Raw genomic sequence first — 25,722 nt, 5'->3', positions numbered from 1 at the left:
GAGGACTCAGAGCTGCTGGAGTGAGGCCAGAGGAGGCCACAGAGATGCTGCCAGGGCTGGAGCAGCTCTGCTGTGAGCACAGGCTGAGGGAGCTGGGGGGGTGCAGCCTGCAGAGGAGAAGGCTCCAGGAGGACCTCAGAGCTGCTGGCAGTGCCTGAAGGCATCCTGCAGGAAGGCTACAGAGAGACTTTGGCTGAGGGAGTCTGAGCCAGGCCAAGGGGGAATGGTTTGGAGCTGAGGCAGAGCAGGGTGAGAGTGGAGCTGAGGAAGAAATTGTGCAGTGTGAGGGTGGTGAGAGCCTGGCACAGGCTGCCCAGGGAGGCTGTGGCTGCCTCCTGCCTGGGGGTGTTCAAGGCCAGGCTGGGTGAGCAGCCAGGGGTAGCAGATGAGCCTGGACCATGGCAGGGAGGTTGGAGTAGATCATCCCTGAGGTCCCTTCCAACCTGAGCCTTTCTGTGGCTCTGTGAAAAGAGCTCCAAGGTCACCCAGTCCAACACCGACCCAGCACCACCATGGCCACTAAACCCTGTCCCCAGGTGCCACATCCCACACCTTTCTTGAACCTTCCCAGGGGTGGGGACTCCACCACCTCCCTGTGCAGCCTGTGCCACTCCCTGACGTTCTTCTTCTGATGCCCTCCAAAGCTGTGCCCGCAGAGCCCCTCCTGCCTGCCTGATCTTCAGGGACAGAGTCTGCAGCGCCCCTGACTACTCTCTGTGTTTCCAGGCTATCCCACCTGTAAGGAGAAGGTGAAGAGGAGGCCTGGGGGCCGCTCAGAGGTGATCTACAACTACGTGCAGAGGCCTTTCATCCAGATGTCCTGGGAGAAGGAGGAGGGCAAGAGCCGCCACGTCGACTTCCAGTGCGTGCGCAGCAAGTCCCTCACCAACCTGGTGACAGTGGGGGACGATGTCTCAGAGGACCACGAGGTGATCATGCATCACCCCCCACAAGTAGATGAACTCGACAGACTCAACGCCCCCTTCTCCCAAATGGCTGTTAACGACCTGCCCGATTAGTGGTGGCTCAGGGAGGGGTTGGTCCTGCTCGAAGTCAGCGTCGTGATGGAGCAGAGACTCCTGCCAGGTGCTTTGTCCTGCTTCCTGCTCTCACTTCAGGTCTCATATTCCAAGCATGTTAATAAAGAGCAACACTTCATAGTCTTTAACTGTGCAAAGCAGAGCAACATCTCCTCCAGCACCAAGAACTCTGCTGCTTGGTTCTACTCCAGAGGCTTCCAGCTTACCGGGTGCTGAACTCTTCACCTCAGCTTCCGACAGAGGAGCGGAAAGAAGCATTTAGAAAGGAGACAGAGGAGATCCTGGGCCTGTCAAGACAAAGCTTCCCTTCTCCATTAGGCACTTAGCTTTGCTTTTGTGATCATCAAGCTACAAAGGACCCAGCGTCGGGGCAGGACTGATGCTGCTCTTTCATCAACCAGCAGAAATGTAGCACAGTTGGCAACAGCAAAGCTCCGGAGTGTGGAGCGGTGACAGCAGGAGCCAGAGCCTGGAGGAGCCTGTTCACACTGCCACCTGGCTTTGCAGCCAGCAGCTTCTGCTCTGCTGGGGAAGGATGGACCAGCTCAGTAGGAAGCAGGAATTTCCCACCTGTAGTTCCCTCTCAGCTGGAATCCTCCTTGGCCCAGGTTAGTAGCTGAAGGAAAAAAAGCCAAACTGGAGTTGATATTTTACCAACAAAGTGAATGTGTTTGGTAGCCTCACTGCGGTGAGAAGCATTCCAGAGCCGACTCATTTGGCTTCTCCATCCTGCTGCTGAGACAAAGAAAAAGCCAGAGGGGGAGCTCCCAGTACAGGCAGCTTACTACCTGAGTAAAACCTTTGCTTTTGTAACTCCTACTAATCAGCCTGAATGTCTGGGGCCTCTCCCAGCAGCACTCTGCTGTGAAGGGCCAGCTGCTTCCTGCCCACTTGGGAACTGGCTGCACCTTTCTGCTGGTGGGCAGGAGAGGAATACCAGCAGTAAAGGCAGCCTGTGGCAGGAGTAAAGCAGCCAAATTCACCTGGCTGGTCAGAACCTTTCCCTTGCTGCTCTGAGTAGTCTGTGGCTGAGGCTGTGACTGTAGCTGCAGCCCCAGCCCAGGCTGCTTTGGCTGAGTTGGTTCTACTGGAGCTGGTTCTGTGCCTGCAGCTTGCAGCTCCTTGTGAGACTGCTTAAGCCCCTCCTGGTTAGCAGACAGGGAGCTGCAGGTTGGAGCTGGCAGCTGCAGGTTGGAGCTGCCTTACAAAGCCTTTCTGTGGGCCTGGAGAGGTTTTGGTACCCACAGTGGAGCAGCTGAAGGTGCAGCTGGTGCAGAGCAAAGCTTGAGGATTCAGCCAGCTGAGCACAGGCTCTTCCCTGCAGGAGGTCATCGCCTGAGGGATGGGGACTGGCAGTGCCCTGGAGGAGCCTGTTGCTCTCTGTGCAATCAGCTGGAGCTTGTCCAGGGGGTGGAGGCACCCAAGCTGCCACCATTCCCAGGCAGCTCTACCTACAGTGAGCTTTCCAGAGAGGGATTTTGGCTTTCCCAGGGAATGAAAGATTACTTTGGGGTTTTTTTTAAGGGAGATCCATTGGAACACTAAATCCAACTGGAAAAACAAAGGTGTTTGCTTTTCCTCCTCCTCTTGTGGTCACCTCCTTCAGGTACAACATCCACTTGTGTCTCACCCTAGATAGCCCCCAAGTGGCACCTGTGGTGTGGATCAGCTCCAGCTCTATGGTTTCTCTATTAAAGTATAAATTATATGTGGCCTGCTTGGCTCCTCCTGGAGTTGTTTTACCTGTGGAGGAGAAAAATGGGCAGGGGCTGGGGTGCCAGAGGGGTTGTTTGTTCCCTTGCTTCATGTCACAAGTGTGGCTTGTGACCCCCCCCAAAGCCTTGGAAGCAGTTTTGTGTCAGAGCCAGGTAGGTTTGGCAGAGGTCAGAGGATGCTGCTGAGGCCCTGCAGTAACCCAGCCCTTGCAGTGCTGTTCTGCAGGCAGCACAGAGCACACAGGAGGGGATGAGGCAACACAACTCAACCCAGCAGGGTGAGGGAGGGGATTCTGCCCCTCTGCTCTGCTCAGAGCCCACCTGCAGCACTGCCTCCAGCTCTGGGGCCCCCAGCACAGGCAGGACTTGGAGCTGCTGCAGAGAGCCCAGAGGAGGCCAAGAAGCTGATCAGAGGCTGGAGAAGCTCCCCTGTGGGGACAGGGTGAGGGAGCTGGGGCTGTGCAGCCTGGAGAAGGCTCCAGGGAGACCTCAGAGCTGCCTCCAGTAGCTGAAGGGGCTCCAGGAGTGCTGGGGAGGGACTGTGGGCAAGGGCTGGGGGTGCCAGGACAGGGACAGTGGCTGGGAGAGGGGAGACAGAATGGAGAGGAGGAAGGAATGCTTGAGAGTGAGGGTGGGGAGAGCCTGGCACAGGTTGCCCAGGGAGGCTGTGGCTGCCCCCTCCCTGGCACTGTTCAAGGCCAGGCTGGATGAGGCCCTGAGCAGCCTCGAAGTGCCTCCTTTGGCCTTCAGAACCATCACTGGCTCCTGACCAGCTTCTCCTCCACCAGCACCCCCAAGCCCTTCTCTGCAGGGATCTCAATCTCATCACCCCCCCAGCCTGGATTGCTGTCCAGGGTTGCCCCAACCTAGCTGCAGGACTTTGCACTTGGCTTTACTGACCCTCCCCAGGCCACCTCCCCAGCCTCAGCTTCTCCATCCCAAGCAGCTGACTTCAAGAGCAGCACTTCCAGATCTGGAAAACAACCTCAAACCTGAGAACTTTCCCCCCAGAAAACAACCCCAACCAAACCCAAACCACAGCACAGCAGCACAGCAGCACAGCTCTCCACTAAGGCTTTTATTCATAGGGCACAGAGATGGCTCCAGAAGCAGTTGGCTCCCCCAGCAACACACAAACCTTCTCCTCTCCCCCTGCCACGTTGGACAGTGCAATTTAGGGTCAGCTCCCACCTACTCACAGGAGAGTTTCTGTTTGTTCCCAGCTGAAGGCAGAGTCAGGGCACAGTGGCAAGAAACACTGAGGGCAGCTCTGGATGAGGCATGAGGCCAAGGCTGAGTGGCAGCAGAGGACCTCACCTCCAGCTGCAGCAGGGATCAGCCTGGGATCCCTCCTGCAAGGCCAGCAGTTGGTTGTGGCTTTGTACCAGAGCCACACAAAGAACTCCCAGTAGCTGAGGAGAATGTTTGGCTCCAGCAGGGGAGCTGGAAGAGGCAGGCAAAGCTCTGCAGGAGAGGAGGGTCCTGGAGAGGAGACACTGGGGCAGGCTCACAGCTCAGCTGGGATCCACAACCTGCCCCTGGAGAGCTTTTCAGGTACCCAACTGCTCCTTGTGCCTTTGGGAAGCTTCCCCTTTAGTCCTTCTTTGACTGGCTCTGAGCTTTCAGGCAGCTCTGAGACAGGCACTGAGCATGCCCCAGTAAATACAGCCTGGGGGCTCAGCAGGCTGCCCAGGGAGGCTCTGTCTGCCCCCTCCCTGGGGGTGCTCAAGGCCAGGCTGGATGCGGCTGCGGGAGGTGGATGAGCTTTGGGGTCCCTTCCCACCCAACCCAGGCTGTGACTCTTTGGGCTCTCTGACTAAAGCTGCCAGGCCCCTCCAGGAAGGAGTTCATCACTGCAGCTGCTGCCCCTGAGCCCCAGCACCTCCAGAAGGTTCTGCTGGGCTTATTTCAAGGCAGTTTCTCAGCTGTTGGTTATTTGTCAGTGGTTTTGTGCCCCTTCAGTTCCTCACTGCTTTGGAAGGCACCGATTTGTGCCCTCGTGGCCAAGGCCAGTGGCATCCTGGGGTGCATCAGGGGAAGTGTGGCCAGCAGGGCAAGGGAGGGTCTGCTCCCCCCTGATCTGCTCTGCTGAGGCCACCCCTGCAGTGCTGTGCCCAGTCTTGGGCTCCTCAGTTCCAGAGGGACAGGGAACTGCTGGAGAGAGTCCAGTGGAGGACAGGAGGATGAGGAAGAGACTTGGAACATCTCTGCTGTGAAAGACTGAGAGCCCTGGAGGTGCTTAGCCTGGAGAAGGCTGAGAGGGGATCTGATCAATGCCTGTAAACAGCTGAGGGGTGGGGGCAGGATGGGGGTGCCAGGCTCTATCTGGTGGTGCTCAGTGACAGGAGGAACAGCTGCAAGCTGTGACACAGGAGGTGCCACCTCAACAGGAGGAGAAACTTCTTTGGTGTGAGGGTGCTGGAGGCCTCTGGCTGCCCAGAGAAGCTGTGGACTCTCCTGTGGGGAGCTTCCAAACCCTCCTGGATGTATCCCTGGGTGCCCTACCCTGGGTGCCCCTGCTCTGGCAGGAGGCTTGGACTGGATGATCTCTGGAGGTCCCCTCCAACCTCTACCACTCTGATTTTCCAGTGGCCAGAAGGAGCTGCAGGACAAGGAGGTGCAGCAAGGTGAGATGTTGGCAATACTCTGTCATCAGAAGGTGGCAGAAGGTGACTCCTGACTGGCACCAGTGCCAGCTGGTTAAAAGCCTGACCCCACAGCTCATGCCTTCAGTTAGCCCTTGGGCAGAGCCAGCCCTGCTGCCCACAGGCATCCTGCTGCTGCCAACCCAGGGAACTCCTAGGACACCAGGGGTGGGTGCCAAGAGGTTCTCAGCAGTGCCTGCAGTGCCCTAAGTAGCAGCTGAGTGCTGGCTGCAGCCAGAGCAGTGTGGGCAGCAGGGCAGCAGAGGGGATTCTGCCCCTTGGCTCTGCTCTGCTCAGACCTCACCTCCAGTCCTGCCTCCAGCTCTGCTGTGCCCAGCAGGAGGAGGCCACAGAGCTGCTGGAGTGAGGCCAGAGGAGGCCACAAAGATGAGCCCAGAGCTGGAGCAGCTCTGCAGGGTGAGAGTGGAGCTGAGGGAGCAGCTCTGCAGTGTGAGGGTGGTGAGAGCCTGGCACAGGCTGCCCAGGGAGGCTGTGGCTGCCTCCTGCCTGGGGGTGTTCAAGGCCAGGCTGGGTGAGGCCTTAAGCAGCCGAGTTGTGAAGCAGAAGCAGATGACCTCTGAGGGCTCCTCCAACTTAAGATGCTGAAGATGCTGAAGCAGTCCTTGACAATGGCACACTTCAGAACACCTCTAGGTAAAAATGCCCTAAGAGCACCTCCTAAAAAGAAGATTCACTACAAATCCACTTCCCTTCCTTCCCTAATCTGGGGAAGTTGGAACTGAGGATGACTGAAGCCTTCCTCTTCCTGGGAGACTTTGCTCCCACTTGGTGCCTACCGAGGCAGCTGTTTGGGGTTGGTTGTGGCTGTGCCATGCAGTTGGTGCTCAGCTGCACTCAAAGCTTCCAAGGACCCAGGCCAGTTCCAACCACTTTTAGAACTCTAATTTCTGGTTTTCACACCAAAGCAAAGTGTGAATGGAAGCCTGGAACCCAGAGCCCCACCTGGGCCCTGCAAGTGCAGAGCTGAGGAGAAAAGATGGAGCTCAGGGAGGAAAAGGACTTAGGAACAGCTCAGCCAAGGCAGAATCCTCCCTCCCAAAATGCAGCTGAGGGACACCGAGGCAAGGAAAGGCACTTTGGGGCTCTCCTGGAGAGCAACCTGCTCAGAACTGGAGGTACTGCTTGAAGTGACCCTAGACAAGCATCTGAGAGTGGGCACAGTGAGTTCCACTGCCCCAGCTCTGCGGCAGGGCACAGGGAGAGGCAGTGCAGCCAGGACAAGAGCAGCCCTGCAGGGAGAAGCCAGAGAGGCCTCCTGGAAGGATCCAACCCAAGAGCAAAAGGGCCACAGGCGACAGTCCCTGCCTCGCAGCCACGAAGGTGCAGGTCTCGGAAGTGGCCACAAGAGGGCAGCAGCAGGACCGGGAAAGCCCAGGGCTGAGCCAGCTGTGCCCGGGGCTGAGCTGTGCCCGGGACTGAGCCGTGCCCGGGACTCAACCGTGACCGGGGCTGAGCTGTGCCCAGGACTGAGCCAGCCGTGCCCAGGACTGAGCTGTGCCCGGGGCTGAGCCGTGCCCAGGACTGAGCCAGCTGTGCCCGGGACTGAGCTGTGCCTAGGACTGAGCCGTGCCCTGAGCTGAGCTGTGCCCGGGGCTGAGCTGTGCCCGGGGCTGAGCCGTGCCCAGGAATGAGCCGTGCCCAGGACTGAGCTGTGCCCACCGAGGACCAGCTTAAACGAAGCTCCTTCCCTCTCTGCTCTGGTCCCAGATGCAGTTGGAGCTCCCAGCTGCGGCTCTGTCCCTGTCTCTGGCTCCATCTGCCAGGCAGGAGCCGAAGGCTGCTGGTGCTTGCTGGGGCAGTGGCCTCAGGTCTCCTCTGCCTGCCCAGAAAAGAAAAAGTCTTGCACAAGGATTTAATTTATAAAAAACAAGCCCAAAAAACCCTCCTCAGACCCAGCCCTGGGCTGGTTTGGAGGTCACTGTCCCAAAGTCACCTGCAGCTCAGTACCAACAGTGAAGTGCATGGCAGCTGGAGGCCACTGCCACGGAGGGTGAGAGGAGACTCAAGAGGCTTCCAAGCAGCAGCATCCAACCCAGCCCTGCACGCTAAGGTTAAGGCAATCCAAGTGGTGCCCTTCTAAGGAGAGCTCCCTGCAGAGCTGTGCAGTTCCAGCTGTAATTATTGCTCTGCTTCCTCTGTCCTGAAGTCCTCAAGCAGCAGAGTTGGCAGATGGAGGTTGTCGCTCGGCGCGGGGCTGGCGAAGAGGCTGCTGTGGGCAGCAGGTGGCAAGGAGAAGGCTTTGCCCTCACCTCCTGAGGGCAAAGAACTTCCAAAGGAGACAAAACCCCAACTCCAGCTCCTGAAAGAGCAGGGCTGGGGCAGATTTGCTGTGGAATTTCTTTCCAATAGTGCAGAAAGGCAAAAACCTGCTCGGCAAGAAGCAGGATTGGTAACGGAGCAGGAGGCTGCAGCAGGCTCCAGGAGCTGAGAGCCCTCAGGTATAGGTAAGAAAAAACCAGACAAAAAGTTCTTTAATGGGCATAAAGCCCAAAGTCCAGGGAGAGAATTCCATGGCTCAGCAGGAGTCCCAGCAGGGATTTACTTCCCTGCTTTCATGTAGGAGGGGATTGCCCCTCGGGCAGTGAGCCCTTCGAAGCGCTTGTAGGTGTAGTTGATGAAAACCCAATCCTTGTTCTTGTAGTCAGTCTCTGGGTGGGTGCTTGCTGCCCCTGCCCGGGCAGAGAGGGGAAAGAACAGCAAATCAGCCTCGGAATCACAGAGTCAGCCAGCTGGGAAGAGAGCTCCAAGCTCCTCCAGCCCAACCTAGCACCCAGCCCTGCCCAGTCACCCAGACCATGGCACTCAGTGCCCCCCAGCCAGGCTTGGCTTCAGCACCTCCAGCCATGGGCACTGCACCACCTCCCTGGGCAGCCCATTCCAATGCCAATCACTCTCTATGCCAGGAACTTCCTCCTCACATCCAGCCCAGACCTGCCCTGGCACAGCTTGAGGCTGTGTCCCCTTCTTCTGTCCCTGGCTGCCTGGCAGCAGAGCCCAACCCCAGCTGGCTACAGCCTCCCTGCAGGCAGCTGCAGGCAGCAATGAGCTCTGCCCTGAGCCTCCTCTGCTGCAGGCTGCACCCCCCCAGCTCCCTCAGCCTCTCCTCACAGGGCTGTGCTCCAGGCCCCTCCCCAGCCTTGCTGCCCTTCTCCAAACACCTTCCAGCACCTCAACATCTTTCTTAAACTGAGAGGCCCAGAACAGGAGGAAGGGTTGGGCCCAGGCAGGGTGGAAGCCTTTACCTGTTGGTTTCAGGATATCAGACTCTGGGAACTCATCGAAGTTGGAGGTATCATCAATGCTTTTGATCTCTATGGAGATGGCTGCAGGCCTCTCCCTGCCAAGAAGAGCAGTGGCAGCATTAAGATCCCACCAGCAGCACTCAGCCACCTCCCATTTCCTCACAGAACCAAGGACTGAAGGTACCTAAACCTCAGCAAAGCTCCAGCTAAGGAACCAAAGAGCTGCAGGGATGGTAACTGCCAGGCAAGCTGCTCCCTTGGGCTGCAGAGAAACCACACAGAGCAGTTTGCTTCTGCTGCAAAGCTTCTTACCTGATGTGCTCCCAATCAACCCCTTCAAAGAATGGGTTACTCTTTATTTCCTCCACACCAGATGCACCAATTCTGTGCTCCCATTCACAGCAAAATCTGGGATGGAAGGAAGAATGACAATGAAGGAAGAATGAAAAGGAAAGCATTCCCATCCAGGGATGGGAGAGCTTCCAGAGCTGGGGCCAAAGACATGGAGAGGGTTAAGAACTCCCCCTGCAAAACACAGAGCTATGGCCAGGGCTGGCAGCTCAAAGGCCACAACCAGGACACGAAGGTCTCCTGCTCCCTGCTAGCTCAGGACCACTGAGAACATCCAAAGCCTAAAAAGCTCAAACACTTCTGCTCCTGTCCTGAGAGCAGAGAAGGGACTGACAGCAACGACAGAGGCTCTGGGGCAGCTTTTTGTGCTCCAGGGCATGGAGTGGAACCTCCAGAGATCATCCAGGCCAACCCCCAGGAACAAAACCAGGTTGGCTTTGAAAAGCCTCCAGAGAAGGAAACTCCACAACCTCCTTGAGCAGCCTCTTCATAGCCTCCAGCACCCTCACATTGCTGTGGCAGGAGGATTGGAGCTGCACCCATGGGAAGCTGGCAGAGAGAGCAGGAACATTCCTGGCTGCATGGAATTCATACAGGATGGGTTGGAAGAGGTCAAAGCAAGGGCAGGGACAGCTCTCAGCAGCACAAAGCCTCATCCAGCCTGGTGCTGAACACCTCCAGGGAGGTTGTGGAGCACAGAAGCACCCAACGTGATCTTTGATCACGTTGGGTGCTTCTGTGCTCCACAACCTCCCTGGGCAACCTGTACCAGGGTCTCAGCACCCTCAACCTGTGCCAGGGTCTCACCACCCTCACAACCTGTGCCAGGGTCTCACCACCCCTCACAACCTCTAACCTCTACCAGGGTCTCACCACCCTCACTCTCAACAATTTCTTCCTCATCTCCACTCTCAATCTGCCCTCCTCAACCTTCAATCCATCCCCTCTCATCCTGTCACTCCCAGCCCCTATCAGAAGTCTCTCTTCCAGCTCTCCTGGAGCCCCTTCAGCTACTGCAAACCTGCTCTAAGGTCTCCCCACTGAGCTCTCCAAGGCTGAACAGCTCCAGCCTGCCCCAACAGGGGAGGTTTCTCTCCAGCCCTCTGATCATCTTTGGGGCCTCCTCTGGATCTACTCCAACAGTTCTACATCCTCATGCTGGGCAAGCACTGGAGGCAGTGCTGCAGGTGTGGTCTCAGCAGAGCAGAGCAGAGCACAGGAGCTTAACAGCACCAAATGGGAGCTTGCACTTGGTCATGTTGAACCTCCTGAGGTTGGCTTGTGGCCACCTCTGCAGCCTGTCCAGGTCCCTCTGGATGGATCCCTGCCCTCCAGCCTGGCTGCTGCAGCACACAGCTTGGTTTTGGCCTGGTTCAGTCTGGGGCTCCACTAAATGACCTCTGAGGCAGAGATGTTAAGGGAGCTGAGCCTCTGCTGCTTGTGCAGCTCTCAACAAGCAGCAGCTTTGTGTCACATGAAGCAAGCCATGAGGGGGACACAGCACAGTGTGCAAGACAAGACACTCAGCACTGCACTGAGTGGCAAACCATAAGGCTGGCACCTTAAAATAAGATCCTTTGCTTTGTCAGATATTGGCACCTCTGGAGGGAAGGTCAAAGTCTCCTTCCAGTTCATCACTTTCTTGTAGGTCTCTTGAGGAGTCTCGGAGCAGAATGGGGGATAGCCTGGAAGGGAAGGGAGGTGCAGCTGAGGGACAGGCTCAGGGGGGAAGGGACCTCACAGCTCATCTGCTCCAACCCCCTGCCATGCCCAGGAACACCTCTCAAGCAGACTTGGCTGCTCACCCAGCCTGGCCTTGAACACCCCCAGGCAGGAAGCAGCCACAGCCTCCCTGGGCAGCCTGTGCCAGGCTCTCACCACCCTCACACTCAACAGCTTCTCCCTCAGCTCCACTCTCACCCTGCTCTGCCTCAGCTCCAAACCATTCCCCCTTGGCCTGGCTCAGACTCCCTCAGCCAAAGTCTCTCTGCAGCCTTCCTGCAGGATCCCTTCAGGCCCTGGCAGCAGCTCTGAGGTGCCCCTGGAGCCTTCTCCTCTGCAGGCTGCACCCCCCCAGCTCCCCCAGCCTGAGCTCACAGCAGAGCTGCTCCAGCCCTGGCAGCATCTTTGTGGCCTCCTCTGGCCTCACTCCAGCAGCTCTGTGGCCTCCTCCTGCTGGAGACAGCAGAGCTGGAGGCAGGACTGGAGAGGAGGTCTGAGCAGAGCAGAGCCAAGGGGCAGAATCCCCTCTGCTGCCCTGCTGCCCACACTGCTCTGGCTGCAGCCAGCACTCAGCTGCTCCTTAGGGCCCTGCAGGCACTGCTGAGAGCTCAGCTGGGCTCAGAGCCTCTTGGCACCCACCCCTGGTGTCCTCCTCCTGCTGGGCACTCCAAACCACTTCCATGATTGCAGGACTTAGACAAACTGTCCCCTCCCACACCTCTGCCTTGCCTGCTCTTCCCTGAGGCTGCAGCCCCGCGGGCAGTGCCAGGAGGGTTGGCAGCACGGCTGGATCCCTGCCCTCTCCAGCCTGCCAGGGCACCACACAGCTTGGTGTGGGCAGCAAACCTGCTGAGGCTGCACTCAGTGCCTCTGTCCATGGCACCCACAAAGCCTGGTGCCAGGAGTGATCCCTGAGGGACTCCACTTGTCACTGCCCCCCACTTGGCCACGCAGCCACTCTTTGGCTGCAGCCACCAAGCCACTTCTTCACCCATCTCATGGCCCAGCCACCAAACCCAGGCCTCACCAGCTTGGAGCCCCAGGATGTGGTTTGGGACAGTGCCAGAAGGCCTTGCTGAGGGCCAGAGGGAAATGCCAATCAGTTCTTACCAATCAGCATCTCATACATGATGACCCCCAGCGACCACCAGTCACAGAGCTTGTTGTAGCCAGTCTGCAGGAACACCTCAGGGGCAATGTAATCTGGAGTGCCCACAGTGGAGAAAGCCTGCAAGAGACACCAGCAAGCTGTCACCAGAGAGAAGTGACCTCATCCAGCCTGGTGCTGAGCCCCTCCCTGGGCAACCTCTGCCAGGGTCTCCCCACCCCTCAACCTGTGCCACTGTCTCCCTCCCCTCTCAATCTCCCCTCTCCCAGCTCCAAGCCATTGTCTCTCATCCTGGGATTCCCAGGCCCTGAGCAAAAATCCCTTCCCTGGGAGCCCTTTCAGGTTCTGCAAGGAAAGGAGCCTGGAATGGGGCAAGGCAGCACTGCCCTGGGCATGGCCTTGCTTGTGGCATCCACTGTAGGGGCACAGCTGGCAGGCAGCAGGGGAAGTAGCTGTGGCAGGGCACAGATGGCAGCAGCTGGGCAGCAGGTGAGGGGCAAAGTCCTTCTTTTTAAGAGCAAGATCTTTCTGTCCCAGCACTGCTGAGAACTCAGAAGGGGCTCAGGACCTCTGTCCCTTGGCTCAGGGCCTCAGAGGTGCCCTGGCTGCAGCAGAGGTCCCTTTGGCTGCAGCAGAGGTCCCTTGGCTGCAGCAGAGGTCCCTTGGCTGCAGCAGAGGTCCCTTGGCAGTAGCAGAGGTCCCCTGGCTGCACAGCCCAGCAGAGGACACTTCCAGGCAGGTGAAATTCACTTACCAGCTGCCTTCTGTTTCTCTTCCAAGTCTCTGCTTTCCTTTTGGAATTCATGTTCTGGAAAGCTGAAGGAGATTGGAACACATCACTGAGCCCTGCTACAGCCTTGGTCACAGTGAAGAGTGGGTCATGGATCAGAGGGTCATAGAATGCTGAACGAGGGCTGAAGGAGCAGCAGAGGCAGCCAAAGCTTTCTGCATGCTGAGTCCCAGACTGGGTTGGGTGGGGAGAGACCTTCAGAGCTGTTCCAGCCCAAGCCCTGCACTCAGCAGGGACATCTGCAGCCAGAGCAGGCTGCTCACAGCCCCACACAGCCTGGCCTGGGGTGGTGCCAGCCAGGGGACAGCTCCCAGCTCTCTGGGCAGCCTGGGCCAGGCTCTCCCCACCCTCAGTGCCAAACATTTCTCCCTTCTCTCCACTCTGCCTCTGCCTCTCTCAGTCCCAAACAATACCCTTTGAGATCACTGAGCACCAAGGACCCTTTGAGAAGATCCCTGAGCACTCCAAGAGGCTTTGTGCCCTCTGAGGAATGCAAACTGCTCAGAGGGCACAGTCAGCAGCTCCCAGGTGCCACTGAGGTTTCACCCAAGCTTCTCTGCACAGGTGAGGACCTCCAGCAGAGTGCATTTCAGAGACAGCCTCCTAGAACACAGCTGCTGGGGCAGGTTGGACTAACTGGAGCTGTGGTGGAGCCACCATCCCTGGAGGTGTTTGAGAGGAGAGTGGATGTGGTGCTTGGGGCTGTGGCCTAGTGATGAAGGCTGCTGGGATGAAGGTTGGACTGGATGGTGCTGGAGGTCCTCTCCAACCATAGAGACTCACAGTGACTGGATGCTGTGCTGAGGGATTTGGGTTAGTCAAGGACCTGTCAGTGTGAACCTCATGCTTGGACTCGAGGATCCTGAAGGGCTTCTCCAGTCTAAGCCCTCCTGTCCTGACCAAGCTGTGCCACAGCCAATCAGACTCACAGCCCAGGGTGCCACACTGATCACAGACTGCTGTGGGTGGGAAGGGACCTCAAAGATCATAGAATCACAGAACCAGGCAGGTTGGCAGAGAGCTCCAAGCTCCTCCAGCCCAACCCAGCACCCAGCCCTGCCCAATCACCAGACCATGGCACTCAGTGCCCAGCCAGGCTTGGCTTCAACACCTCCACCCATGGGCACTCCACCACCTCCCTGGGCAGCCCATTCCAATGCCAATCACTCTCTCTGCCAACAACTTCCTCCTAACACCCAGCCTGAACCTCCTCCAGCACAACTTGAAGCTGTGTCCCCTTCTTCTGTCCCTGGCTGCCTGGCAGCAGAGCCCAACCCCACCTGGCTACAGCCTCCCTGCAGGCAGCTGCAGACAGCAATGAGCTCTGCCCTGAGCCTCCTCTGCTGCAGGCTGCACCCCCCCAGCTCCCTCAGCCTCTCCTCACAGGGCTGATCATCTGCTTCCACCCTCCCTGCCATAGGTAGGGACCCCTCCCACTAGGAACAAGGTGCTCAGAGCTCCCCCAGCACAGCCTCCTAAGCCACCCCAGGGTGTGAGTGCTGGCAGTGCACAGCCCCCCCCGAGGGGCACCCAACTTACTGAAGTCACTCGGGAGGCTGTGGTTCAGGTTCCTGTAGAACTCTGTTCTGTGAGCTTTCTTCAGGCCAGTGCAGAGGCCAAAGTCTGAGAGCTTCACATGGCCCTGGAAACAGAGAGACAGACAGAAGAGAACCATCAGAGAGTCATGGAATGGGTTTGGGTTGGAAGGGGGCTCAAGGATCAGCCAGTTCCAATCCCCTCTGCCATAGGCAGGGACACCTCTCACTAGGACAGGTTGCTCAGGGCCTCATCCAGCCTGGTCCTGAACACCTCCAGGGAGGTTGTGGAGCACAGAAGCACCCAACGTGATCTTTGATCACGTTGGGTGCTTCTGTGCTCCACAACCTCCCTGGGCAACCTGTGCCAGGGTCTCACCACGCTAAAGGAGATGTGGGGGGCAAAAGGCTGGGGCCAGACCCTGCTCAGTGGTGCCCAGGGACAGGCCAAGGGGCAATGGGCACAGACTGGACCCCAGGAGGTTCCAATCTGAGCAGCAAGAGAAAGTTGTTTGGTGTGAGGGTGCTGGAGCCTGGAGCAGGCTGCCCAGAGAGGCTGTGGAGTCTCTTCTGTGGGGAGCTTCCAACCTCCCCTGGGCACTGTGCCCCTGGGCAAGCTGCTGTGGGTGCCCTGCTTGGGCACTGGGGGGGTTGGGCTGGATGAGCTCCAGAGGTCCCTTCCAACTTCCACCATGCTGGGACTCTAGGGCAGGTCCCTTTGATTCTGGAGTTGCTCCTTCTGCTGGGATCAGGCTGTTGAGCCTGGAGAAAAGCAGCCCCAGAGGGGACCTCAGCAATGCTCAGCAGCAGCTCAAGGGTAGGGGGCAAGAGGCTGGGGCGAGCCCCTGCTCAGAGGTGCCCAGAGGCAGCACAAGGGGCAGTGGGGGGGCACCTACCTTGCTGTCCAGGAGGAGGTTGTCTGGTTTGATGTCTCGGTGGATGAAGCCCAGCTGGTGGATGGAGTCAATGGCCAGGACGGTCTCAGCGATGTAGAACTGAGTCTCCTCTTCTGTCAGAGTGTCCTTTTTCATCAGCAGGGTCATCATGTCCCCTGGAAACCCCCCCCCAAGAGCAGCAGAGGTCACTACAGACAGACAGACCACTCAGGGCTGGAAGGGAGCACAAGGATCAGGCAGCTCCAACCCCACTGCCATGCCCAGGGACACCCTACCCTAGAGCAGGCTGCACACAGCCTCAGCCAGCCTGGCCTCAAACACCTCCAGGCATGGAGCCTCAACCACCTCCCTGGCACAGGTTGCCCAGGGAGGTTGTGGAGCACAGAGAGTGAGGGTGGTGAGACACTGGCATAGGTTGAGGGTGGTGAGACCCTGGCATAGGTTGCCCAGGGAGGTTGTGGAGCACAGAAGCACCCAACGTGATCAAAGATCACGTTGGGTGCTTCTGTGCTCCACAACCTCCCTGGAGGTGTTCAGAACCAGGCTGGATGAGGCCTTGAGCAACCTCTTCTAGTGGGAGGTGTCCCTGCCTATGGCAGGAGGGTTGGAACTGGCTGAGCTTTGAGCTCCCTTCCAACCTAAACCCATTCTGTGCTTCTGGGATGGTTTGAAGAGCAGCAGCAGCAGCCTCTGAAAGAGCAAAGGACTCCAAGCTCTTTGTGCTGCATGCACAGAGGTTAGAAACCCAAGAGCTGGTCCTGCAGCCAGCCAGGAGAACTGAAAGGACATTAAGGCCAAGTTTCAAACAACACAACCCAAGCAGATAACCTCAAGCATGACCAAAGAACCTCCTCAGAGCAGGAAGCTCTGCAGTGATCTGTGCCCTCCCCACGTCATGCCCAGGGTGGTTACCACAACCTCTCCAGCCCAGCCTCTGCTTGGAGCTGAGGAGTTAGAGCTCCACAGAGTAGAAGGGAAGCAGCTTCATGGCTTGAAGCAGTTACCTCCAGGCAGGAACTCCATGATGAGGTAGAGGTTGAGCTTGTCCTGGAAGCTGTAGAACATTTTCACCACCCACAGGCTGTCAGCCTCCACCAGGATGTCTCTCTCTGCACGGATGTGCCCAACCTGCAGGGAACACAGCATTGGGCTCACTCCAGCTCAGCAGTTCATGAGTGATTTATCACTTCACAGACAACTCCAATCTCACACTGAAAAGCATCAAAGAGTGCCCAGCTGGCAGCCAGGCCCCTGCAGGAAGGCACAAACATCACTGAGCCTGCCACAGCTAAAGCCCTCAAAACCCTTCCACAGCTAAACCTGCCCAAAATCTGTGCCCAAAATGAGGCTTCCAACTGCCCTCTGAGCTCCCCAGCTCAAGAGAGACAGGGAACTGCTGGAGAGAGCCCAACTGAGGGCCACAAAGCTGCTGAGGGGCCTGTGAGGAGCAAAGGCTGAGAGCCCTGGGGCTGAGCCTGCACAAGAGCAGTCCCAGAGGGCAGCTGAGCAGCGCTCAGTAAGAGCTAAAGGGCTGGGGGCAAGAGGCTGGGGCCAGACTCTGCTCAGTGGTGCCCAGGGGCAGTCCAAGGGGCACAGACTGGAAGCCAGGCTGGAACTCAGGGATGCTTCTCACCTGCTCCTTCTCCAGCATATCAGCCTTGCGGAGAATCTTCATGGCATAGACGTGTCCTGTGTCCTTCTTCTGCACCAGGCGCACCTGGGGAGCAGAGAGCAGGCTGAGGGCAGGCAGAGCAGCAGCTCCTGACAGAGAAGGAAGCCCTCAGTGGCATCACTGTGAGGCATCCTCTGCAGCACTTGGACTGACCAGAGAGAGAGGCCTGGACTGGTTTGGGTGGGAAGAGATCTTTAAACCTCATCCAACCCAACCCCCTGCACTCAGCAGGGACATCTGCAGCTGGAGCAGGCTGCTGGCAGCCCCACACAGCCTGACCTGCAGAGCTGCCAGGGGTCACAGAGTGACAGAATGAGAGGGGCTGGAAGGGGCCTCTGGAGGTCATCCAGCCCAAGCCCCCTGCCAGAGCAGGGGCACCCAGGGCAGGGCACACAGAACACATCCAGGGGGGGTTGGAAGCTCTTCAGTGAAGGAGACTCCACAGCCTCTCTGGCAGCCTGCTCCAGGCTCTGCCATCCTCACACTGACAAACTTTTCCCTCCTGTGCCCATGGCACCTCCTCTGCTCCAGCTGGCACCCAGTGTCCCTTGGCCTGTCCTCAGCCACCCCTGAGCAGAGCCTGGCTGCAGCCCTGCACATCCTCAGCACAGCACTGAGGGCAGCCCTGAGGCTCCTCTGCTGCCAGCTCCCAGCCCCAGCCTGGCCTCACAGGAGGTGCTCACTGCCTGCAGCAGTTTGGGGCTCTGGGCTGGGCTGTCTCAAGCAGCTCCCTGTGAGGCTTTGAGCCACCTCTCCTGGCCTCACCTCTCCAAATGCTCCTCTGCCAATCACTTTTAACGACTCAAAGTCCTCCAGACCAAGCCTTGTCCTCTTGAGCCGAAGAAACTCCGTCTCCTTCTGGGCATGTGCTGACCTCCTGATCCTCTTCTGGAGGACAGGAAAGAAACAAAGCAGAGTGAGAATCCTGCCAGGTGGGCTCCAGAGAGAGCACAGCAATTCCACACCCAGATGGCAGCTCTCCATCTGCACATCCCCTGTAGCAAGGTCATTTCTCCACAGGCCTTACCTCCTCATCTTTTAAGCCTTCTTCTTCCATCATCTGTTCCAGCTTCTTTTGTCTAGAGCAGAGAGAAGTTAGACAGAAGATTGAACCATTGAGGCTGTGTCATGGGCACCTCCAACAGCTCTGTGAGGAGGAGGATGTGGTGCCAGCAGACCTGGCTGCTTAATCACAGCCCTGATCTGGCTGCATCTCCAACTCAGCACGTGAAGGATGAGGAAAGTCTCTTTCTAGTTCCTAATCCTGGAGGTACTCAAAAACATTTGGGAAGAGGAAACTCAGAGAATCATAGAATCAGGCAGGTGGGAAGAGAGCTGCAAGCTCCTCCAGCCCAACCCAGCACCCATCCCTGGCCAATCAACCAGACCATGGCACTCAGTGCCCCAGCCAGGCTTGGCTTCAGCACCTCCAAGGATAGGGACTCCACCACCTCCCTCAGATTGGATGTTAGGGAGAAGTTGTTCACCATGAGAGTGGTGAGACACTGGAACAGATTGCTCAGGGAGGTGCCAGAAGCTCCACCCCTGGAAGTTTTTAAGGCCAGGCTGGACAGGACTCTGAAGAACCTGATCTAGTGTGAGGTGTTCCTGCCCATGGCACAGGGGCTGGAGATGGATGATCCTTGGGGTCCCTTCCAGCCCTGACAATTCTCTAAGTCTAAAGAAGCAGAGACATTGACAGCCTTGGTAGAACAGCAGAGTCTGGAAGCAAAGGGAGGAAGGAAACAAGAATCCAGAGTGAGGACACTGGCAAGGATCACCCCCTGGGTTCCAGCAGGGCTCACATCAGGAGCTGCCAGAACTGGGATTGGAAGTGTTGGGATTTTACTCCCCATGGACAGGACATGCAGGTGCTGGAGTGTGCCCAAGGCAAAGCAGCTAAGCTGGTGAAGACACAGGTCCCTGTGAGGGAACTGAGGAGGCTGAGTGGAGACCTTCTGGATTGCTACAACTCCCTCAAAGGAGGTGGGAGCCAGGTGGGGCTTGGCCTTACATGCAGCAAGTGACAGGACAAGAGGAAATGGCCTCAACTCATGGCAGGAGAGGTTCAGGTTGGGTATTAGAAAACAAAAATTCTTCCCAGAAAGGTTTCCCAGGCACTGGAAGAGGCTGCCCAGGGAGGTGGTGGAGTCACCAGCCCTGGAGGGGTTTAAGAGTTGTGAGGATGTGGTGCTGAGGGCCATGGTTTGGTGGTGGCAGCTCAGCAGCAGGGGTGGAATTGTGAGCTCTGGATGAGTGGCTGGACTTGAGCACCTCAAAGCTCCATGGTTCTGCTCTCTGTGTGGTGTTTTTTTGCTGGTGCAACACAAAGGATAGAGCAAAACATTCCTCCTCCTCCTCCTCCTCATGCACATCCTTCTGCACAAGAGCCTCTTCCTGTCTCCTGCCCCACAGCACAGCTGCTCTGCCCTGATAGTCTTTGGGGTTATCACTTCCACAATCAGGCACTTTGAAAAGGCTTTGCCCTTATTTAAGAGCTCAACCAGCTCAGTCCAGCCCTGCTGAACTCAGTGACCTTGAAGGTCTTTCCCAGCCTCAGTGATCCCACAGGCAGGGACAACTTTCCTCTAGACTCAGCTGCTCAAAGCCTTGAACACCTCCAGGGAGGAGGCAGCCACAGCCTCCCTGGACAACCTGTGCCAGTGTCCCACCACCCTCAACCTGTGCCAGTGTCCCACCACCCTCAACCTGTGCCAGTGTCTCACCACCCTCAACCTGTGCCAGTGTCTCACCACCCTCACTGTCAGGAATTTCTTCCTAATCATAGAATGGTTTAGGTTGGAAGGGAGCTCAAGGATCAGCCAGTTCCAACCCCCCTGCCACAGGCAGAGACACCTCCCACTAGAACAGGTCCCTCAAGGCCTCATCCAGCCTGGTTCTGAACATTTCCAGGGAGGCAGTGGAGCACAGAATCACCCAATGTGACCAAAGGTGATTCTGTGCTCCACAACCTCCCTGGGCAACCTGTGCCAGGGTCTCAGCAACCCCAACCTGTGCCAGGGTCTCACCACCCTCACTCTAAAGAACTCCTTCCTAACCAAAGGGATCCTGGGGGGCATTAAGCAGAATGTGTCCAGCAGTCCAAGGGAGCTTCTCCTCCTCCTCTACTCTGCCCTGTTGAGACCTCATCTTGATTACTGCCTTCAGTTTTGGGCTCCTCAGTTGAAGAGGGACAGGGATCTGCTGGAGAGAGTCCAAGGAAGGGCTGTGAGGATGAGGAGGGGACTGCAGCACTGCCCGAGCAGGAGAGGCTGTGGGACTTGGGGCTGAGTCTGGAGAAGACTGAGAGAGGATTGAATCAATGTCTGGGGCTGGGGGTCAGGAGGGGGGGACAGGCTCTGCTCACTGCTCCCTGAGATAGGACAAGCAGCAGTGGATGGAAGCTGCAGCACAGGAGGCTCCAGCTCAGCACAAGTGGGAACTTCTTGGCTGGAAGGGTCCCAGAGCCTGGCACAGGCTGCCCAGAGAGGCTGTGGAGTCTCCTTCTCTGGGCCTGTCTGGATGTGTTCCTGTGTGTCCTGAGCTGGACTGGATGCTCCTGCTCTGGCAGGGGGCTTGGACTCAATGATCTCCTTGGGTCCCTTCCAACCCCTGCCATCCTCTGACCCTGTGTCCGTGCCAAGCCTCACCCAGGTGCCCACCTCTCAGGTACACTCTCAGCAGAAGATGGCCAAGTTTAGCTCTGGCTGCTGAAAGCTGAGGGCAGTGCCTGTGTGGTTGGCTCTCACCCACGCTGGGCAGAAAGCAAGCAGGTTGTGGGTACCTCATCTCCCTCTCCTCGTGCTGCGCGATGAGGTTGCTGTAGAAGTTCTCCAAGGTCACCTTCGTCATCGTCACTCGCTCCTTGGTGTGGTTACTCATGGAGGAGCAGGGGCTTGGGCCTGTCATGGCCATGGCTGTGAGGGAAAGAGAAAGGGAGGAAACACTGAGTGTTGTAAAGGAGAAGCAACCTTCAAACCAGAGCTGCCATGGGAGCAGCTGCCTCCAGCAGCCCTGAAGAAAGAGCCCTGGGGGTGTTGGGTGCTGAGCAGCTGCCCAGGAGCCAGCAGTGCCCTCCTGCAGCCCAGCAGGCAGCTGAGTGCTGGCTGCAGCCAGAGCAGTGTGGGCAGCAGGGCAGCAGAGGGGATCCTGCCCCTTGGCTCTGCTCTGCTCAGACCTCACCTCCAAAACCGACTCCAGCTCTGCTGTGCCCAGCAGGAGGAGGCCACAGAGCTGCTGGAGTGAGGCCAGAGGAGGCCACAAAGATGATGCCAGGGTTGGAGCAGCTCTGCTGTGAGCACAGGCTGAGGGAGCTGGGGGGATGCAGCCTGAAGAGAAGGCTCCAGGGGGACCTCAGAGCTGCTGGCAGTGCCTGAAGGGATCCTACAGGAAGGCTGCAGAGAGACTTTGGCTGAGGATGTCTGAGCCAGGCCAAGGGGGAATGGTTTGGAGCTGAGGCAGAGCAGGGTGAGAGTGGAGCTGAGGGAGAAGCTGTTGAGTGTGAGGGTGGTGAGAGCCTGGCACAGGCTGCCCAGGGAGGCTGTGGCTGCCTCCTGCCTGGGGGTGTTCAAGGCCAGGCTGGGTGAAGCTTTGAGCAGCTGAGTCCAGCTGAGAGGTGTCCCTGAGCAGAGTTTGGAGCAGATGAGCTGTGAGGTCCCTTCCAACCTGAGCCATTCTCTGATTTTATGAACCACAGGGGAAAGGTTTCCAGAGCAGACACAGCCTGGGGGGGGTCTGAGCTACAGCTCAGTAAGGAGAAGCCTTACAAAATAAAAGGTACAAGGGCAAGCTTCCTGTTTTCAACTTGAGGGTGTTTTTGATCTGAAAATAAGAGGGAAGGAAACTTAAGAAACATGGTGCCTCAGAAACCACAACTTCAGGCAGTGCTCTCAGGGTTTCCTTCTCCCAGTAGATTCCAGCTCTAAGGACTGCTGAAAACCCAGAAATGTCTCCACTGCCACACCAGCTCCAGCTCCAATTCCTGCAGCCCTTGCAGGCAGCTCCCTCACTTGCCTGCTGTCTCCTCTCCTGTGGAAGAGCAAAACTCTGGAAGCCATCTGATAAGAGAGCAAAAGGGAAGGGAAAAAGAGGCCTTTGGCTGCCGTGGAGCACTCTTCTCTCACAGAGATCTGGAAGCTGCAGAGCACAGAGCAGGAGATGGAGCTCAAAGGGAACAAAACCCAACCCTACTGCAAGGCTCCCACAGGCACACACTGGGTTTGGTGTCCCCTAGGACCAGGGAGAACATTGAGGGGATGAAGTGGGTCTAGGGGAAGGGTCTGGAGAAAAGGGCTGGGGGGGAGTCAGCCTGGAGAAGAGGAGGCTGAGAGGAGACCTCATTGTTCCTGCAGCTCCCTGAGAGGAGGCTGGAGCCAGGTTGGGCTCTGCTCCCATGGAACAAGTGACAGGACAAGAGGCAGTGGCCTCAGGCTGCAGCAGGGGAGGTTTAGGTCGGACAGGAGGAGCAGTGTGAGCTGTGAAGGGCTGCCCAGCACAGTGGTGGAGTCCCCATCCCTGCAGGGACTGAAAGGCCGTGGAGATGTGGTGCTGAGGGTGACCTGGCAGTGCTGGGTTAAGGGTCAGACCTGATGAACTTAAAGGTCTCTCTCCAGTGGCTTCTCTTAAGAAAGGTAACAGAGCACCCCAGCCCCGGCTGCAGCACAGCCTCAGGGCAGCTCGGACAGCTCAGCTCCACCTCCCACAACGCAGGAAAGAGCAAAGACCTGAAGAGTAAAACCACTCTCCAGGGCAGTTCTCCTGCTCATAAGCAACAGGACAAAGAGGGAATGGTTTGGAGCTGAGGCAGGGCAGGGTTAGACTGGAGCTGAGGAAGAAGTTCTTCAGTGATGAGACTCTGGAAGGGGTTGCTCAGGGAGGCTGTGGCTGCCTCCTCCCTGGAGGTGTTCAAGGCCAGCCTGGCCGAGGCCCTGAGCAGCCAGATCCATCCGAGAGGTGTCCCTGGCCACGGCAGGGAGGTCGAAGCAGATAATCTCTGAGGTCCCTTCCACCCTGAGCCACTCTCTGATGGCAACTCAGAGCAAGGCAACCTTTTCACAACCATCCCTCCGGACTGCAGGCAAGGCCAGGTTGGACACTTCCCCTTCTGACGCTGCCCGGGTGGCACCAAGGCTTTAGGAGTTGCTCTTCTCTGTTTGCTTTGCGCAGACCTTTGCAAGGCACCAGGGCTGTGCCTCCGCCAGCCTCCTCCCCCGCACCGCCGCCGCGTTTGCCTGCTGCAGCGAAGAGCCTCCGCGGTGCCCTAAGACCCTCCAGCTAAGCGGCTCCCAGATGGAACCACGATTTCTGGAGGGGCAGCTCCGAGCGGTGCCATGCAAGGGCCAGGCGGCACTCTCCATGCGCCCCCCGAGGAGACGGCACCGCACCCCCAGGGAGGTGTGAAAGCCTCCTAGAGAGCAGAGCGAAAATCAGCCGGCAGGGGCTGGCTCCCAAGGGGCGCGAACAAAAGAAGGGAAGGGGAAGGAGGAAGGGAAGGGGCTGGCAGCAGCAGTGCCAACCACCTGTTTGTTGGTGCCCGGATGCCCTCCCTACGGCGACCGGCCCCGAGAGCCGACCAACACCCACCGCGGCGATGGGATGGTGACGGGGCAGGATGCTGCCGGCACCGGAGCTCGACCCAGCGGCAGCCCGCCCGGGGGCGGCGGCTCCGCGGCCCTTCGTGCGGCCCCCGACCCGCCGCGCTGGCGGAGGGACCCGACGGCATCCCCGGCAGCAGACAAAAGGAGCCCAAGCTCCGCAGGCAAAGCAGAGCAGAGGACCTCCGCCGCTCTGGGCCCGCTGCGCGGCCACCCCCGGGACAGCGGGGACCTTGCGATGCCCGAACGAAGCGTCTCCGATCCAACCACAACGGACCCGCGGGCTACACGGGGGCCTCTCCTTACTCCCCCAGCCCCGGCAGAGCCGAAGGGCCCCGGGAGAAGGAAAAGGAATGGAGGCGACGTAGACCACCGGAGGGGGTAGGGGGGTGAAAACATGGGGATCGCCACAGCAACAAGCAGAGGGAGTTGCTTACCGGAGCCTCCCGGGAGAGAGGGCGGCGAGGAGCTGAAAGCGACGGCGGGATCCCGGTAACTCGGAGCCAGGCGAAGCGGCTGCGGTGAGGCAGAGTGAGGGGCAGTGCCGGGGAGACCGGACCCGCCACAACGCCAACGCCGTCGCCCCCCGCCCACCCCCCCGCAACCGACGGCGTCCGGGGCCGGACGGGACGGGACGGGACGGGACGGGACGGGACAGCCCCGGCAGCGCTGCGGCAGCGCGCACGCGCCGCCCGCCCCGGCCCCGCCCGCGGGGCGGAGCCTCCCTTTGCCCCGCCCACTACCGCCCCCCGCGCGCGCGGCGGGGCGGGGCGCAGCCCTCGAGCGGGGGGCGGGGTCGCGGGGGGGGCTGCGGCGCGTGCGCGGCGGCGGCCATCTTGGAGCGGCGGCGGAGAGCGGAGCGGAGCCCGCGGGGAGGCTGCGGCAGCGCCGGGCCCGAGCCGCTCTGCCCAGGCCGCGGCCAAGGCACCGCAGCTCTGCGGCTCCTGAGCTCCGGAGATGGGGCACAGGGAATTAGGCGTTGGAAGAGACCCAGGGAGATGCTCGAGTCCACCCCCCCCGCCAGAGCACGACCCAAATGGGGACTCGGACACCTCCCTGCGCAGCCTGTGCCAGTCTTTGACAGCCCCTTCAGGGAGGAACTTTCTCCTGATGTCCAACCTGAGGCTCCCCTGGAGAGACTTCAGGCCACTTCTTGTCCTGGCGCCTGTTGGCAGAAGGGACCAACGCCTCCTGCCTGCAGCCTTCTGTCAGGGAGCCCCAGGGAGCAGTGAGGCAGAGCCCCTCAGGGGCACCAAGCCCAGAGCCCTGCTCCACAAGACTGACCTGAAACCGTGGCCCTGAGCACCACAGGCAAACTACCCCCAAGGCTCCTCCAGGCTGACCCCCCCCCAGCTCCCGCAGCTGCTCCTCCCCAGGCCTGTTCTCCAGACCCTGCCCCAGCTCTGCTGCCCCTCTCTGGACCCAGTCCAGCAGCTCAATTTCTGCCATTTCGGCCCACCTGAGTGTGAGGAATTAGCCAAGGGATGGAGCAGTGTGCACAGAGCTGTGATGTGTGACCACATCTCCAATCATGCATGGTTTGCTGTGGGATCTGCTGTGTGCAGAGCGCTGCTGTGTGAGCTCCCTGGGCTGGTGATGTCTGCCCTAGCACCTGCAGTGCTGCAGTCACTGAATCGTACAATCAGGCAGGGCTGGAAGGCACCACAGGGATCAGCCAGCTCCAGCCCCCTGCCATGCCCAGGGACACCTCACACTAGAGCAGGCTGCCCACAGCCTCACCCAGCCTGGCCTGAAACAGGGATGGGGACTCAACCACCTCTCTGGGCAGCCCCTTCCAGGCTCTCACCACTCTCATGCCGAAGATCTTCTTCCTAACGTCCAGTCTGAATCTCCTCATTTCCAGCTTTGCTCCATCCCCCCCCAGTTCTATCACTCCCTGACAGCCTCAAAAGTCCTTCCCCAGCTTTCTTGTAGACCCCTTCAGATCCTGGAAGGCCACAAGAAGGTCACCTGGGAGCCTCCTCTGCTCCAGCCTGCACAGCCCCAATTCCCTCAGTCTCTCCTCACAGTAGAGCAGCTCCAGCCCTCTGCTCATCCTCATGGCCCTGCTCTGGACACCTTCCAGCACCTCCACATCCCTCTTGTCCCAGGGGCTGCAGAACTGGATGCAGCACTCCAGGTGTGGTCTCAGCAGTGCAGAGCAGAGGGGCAGGATCACTTCCCTCACCCTGCTGCCCACACTGCCCCTGCTGTAGCCCAGGCTCTGGTTGCTCTCTGGGCTGCAGGAGCACACTCACAGCTCACACTCAGCTGCTTCTCTACCAGCACCCCCAAGGCCCTCTCCTTAGGGCTGCTCTCAAGCCAGTTCATCAAGCAAACAGTTCAGGTCTTGAGTGTTGATTGCCTGTGTGCACTGAGGCAAGGACCCACC

The 25,722-nt window shown here is 58.7% G+C and overlaps 2 protein-coding genes across 5 annotated transcripts in view; one reads left to right on the top strand and one right to left on the bottom strand.

The window, feature by feature from the left end:
- Nucleotides 1–2,753, top strand: part of KCTD20 (potassium channel tetramerization domain containing 20) — a 29,554-nt gene extending 26,801 nt beyond the window's left edge. For both annotated transcript variants that reach the window (XM_064173953.1, XM_064173952.1), the window contains exon 8: nucleotides 727–2,753. In XM_064173953.1, the coding sequence (XP_064030023.1) occupies nucleotides 727–1,019 (293 nt within the window). In that variant the 3' untranslated portion in view covers nucleotides 1,020–2,753. The remainder of the gene's footprint in view (nucleotides 1–726) is intronic.
- A 4,506-nt stretch (nucleotides 2,754–7,259) lies between these two features.
- STK38 (serine/threonine kinase 38) lies at nucleotides 7,260–24,022 on the bottom strand. 3 transcript variants are annotated; one of them, XM_064173950.1, is made up of 14 exons: nucleotides 23,768–24,022; nucleotides 20,522–20,654; nucleotides 17,765–17,816; nucleotides 17,503–17,625; nucleotides 16,699–16,782; nucleotides 16,070–16,193; nucleotides 15,066–15,220; nucleotides 14,174–14,276; nucleotides 12,599–12,660; nucleotides 11,847–11,964; nucleotides 10,576–10,699; nucleotides 8,848–8,925; nucleotides 8,664–8,758; nucleotides 7,260–8,090 (listed from the first exon to the last, which is right to left on the bottom strand). In XM_064173950.1, exons 2-14 carry the CDS (start codon nucleotides 20,650–20,652, stop codon nucleotides 7,960–7,962), a joined length of 1,380 nt encoding a protein of 459 aa, XP_064030020.1. In that variant the 5' UTR covers nucleotides 20,653–20,654; nucleotides 23,768–24,022; the 3' UTR covers nucleotides 7,260–7,959. The 3 variants fall into 3 exon arrangements, with proteins under 3 accessions (XP_064030020.1, XP_064030019.1, XP_064030021.1); XM_064173949.1 differs by lacking the exon at nucleotides 8,848–8,925 and adding an exon at nucleotides 8,976–9,071 and having other exon boundaries at nucleotides 23,768–24,019; XM_064173951.1 differs by lacking the exon at nucleotides 8,848–8,925 and having other exon boundaries at nucleotides 23,768–24,021.
- Between the last annotated feature and the right edge of the window lie 1,700 nt (nucleotides 24,023–25,722).

Source organism: Pogoniulus pusillus, chromosome 39 (assembly GCF_015220805.1).
Source record: "Pogoniulus pusillus isolate bPogPus1 chromosome 39, bPogPus1.pri, whole genome shotgun sequence".
NCBI lineage: Eukaryota > Metazoa > Chordata > Aves > Piciformes > Lybiidae > Pogoniulus > Pogoniulus pusillus.
Note: the sequence above shows the minus strand (reverse complement) of the source record. Positions and strands in the feature narration are given on the sequence as shown.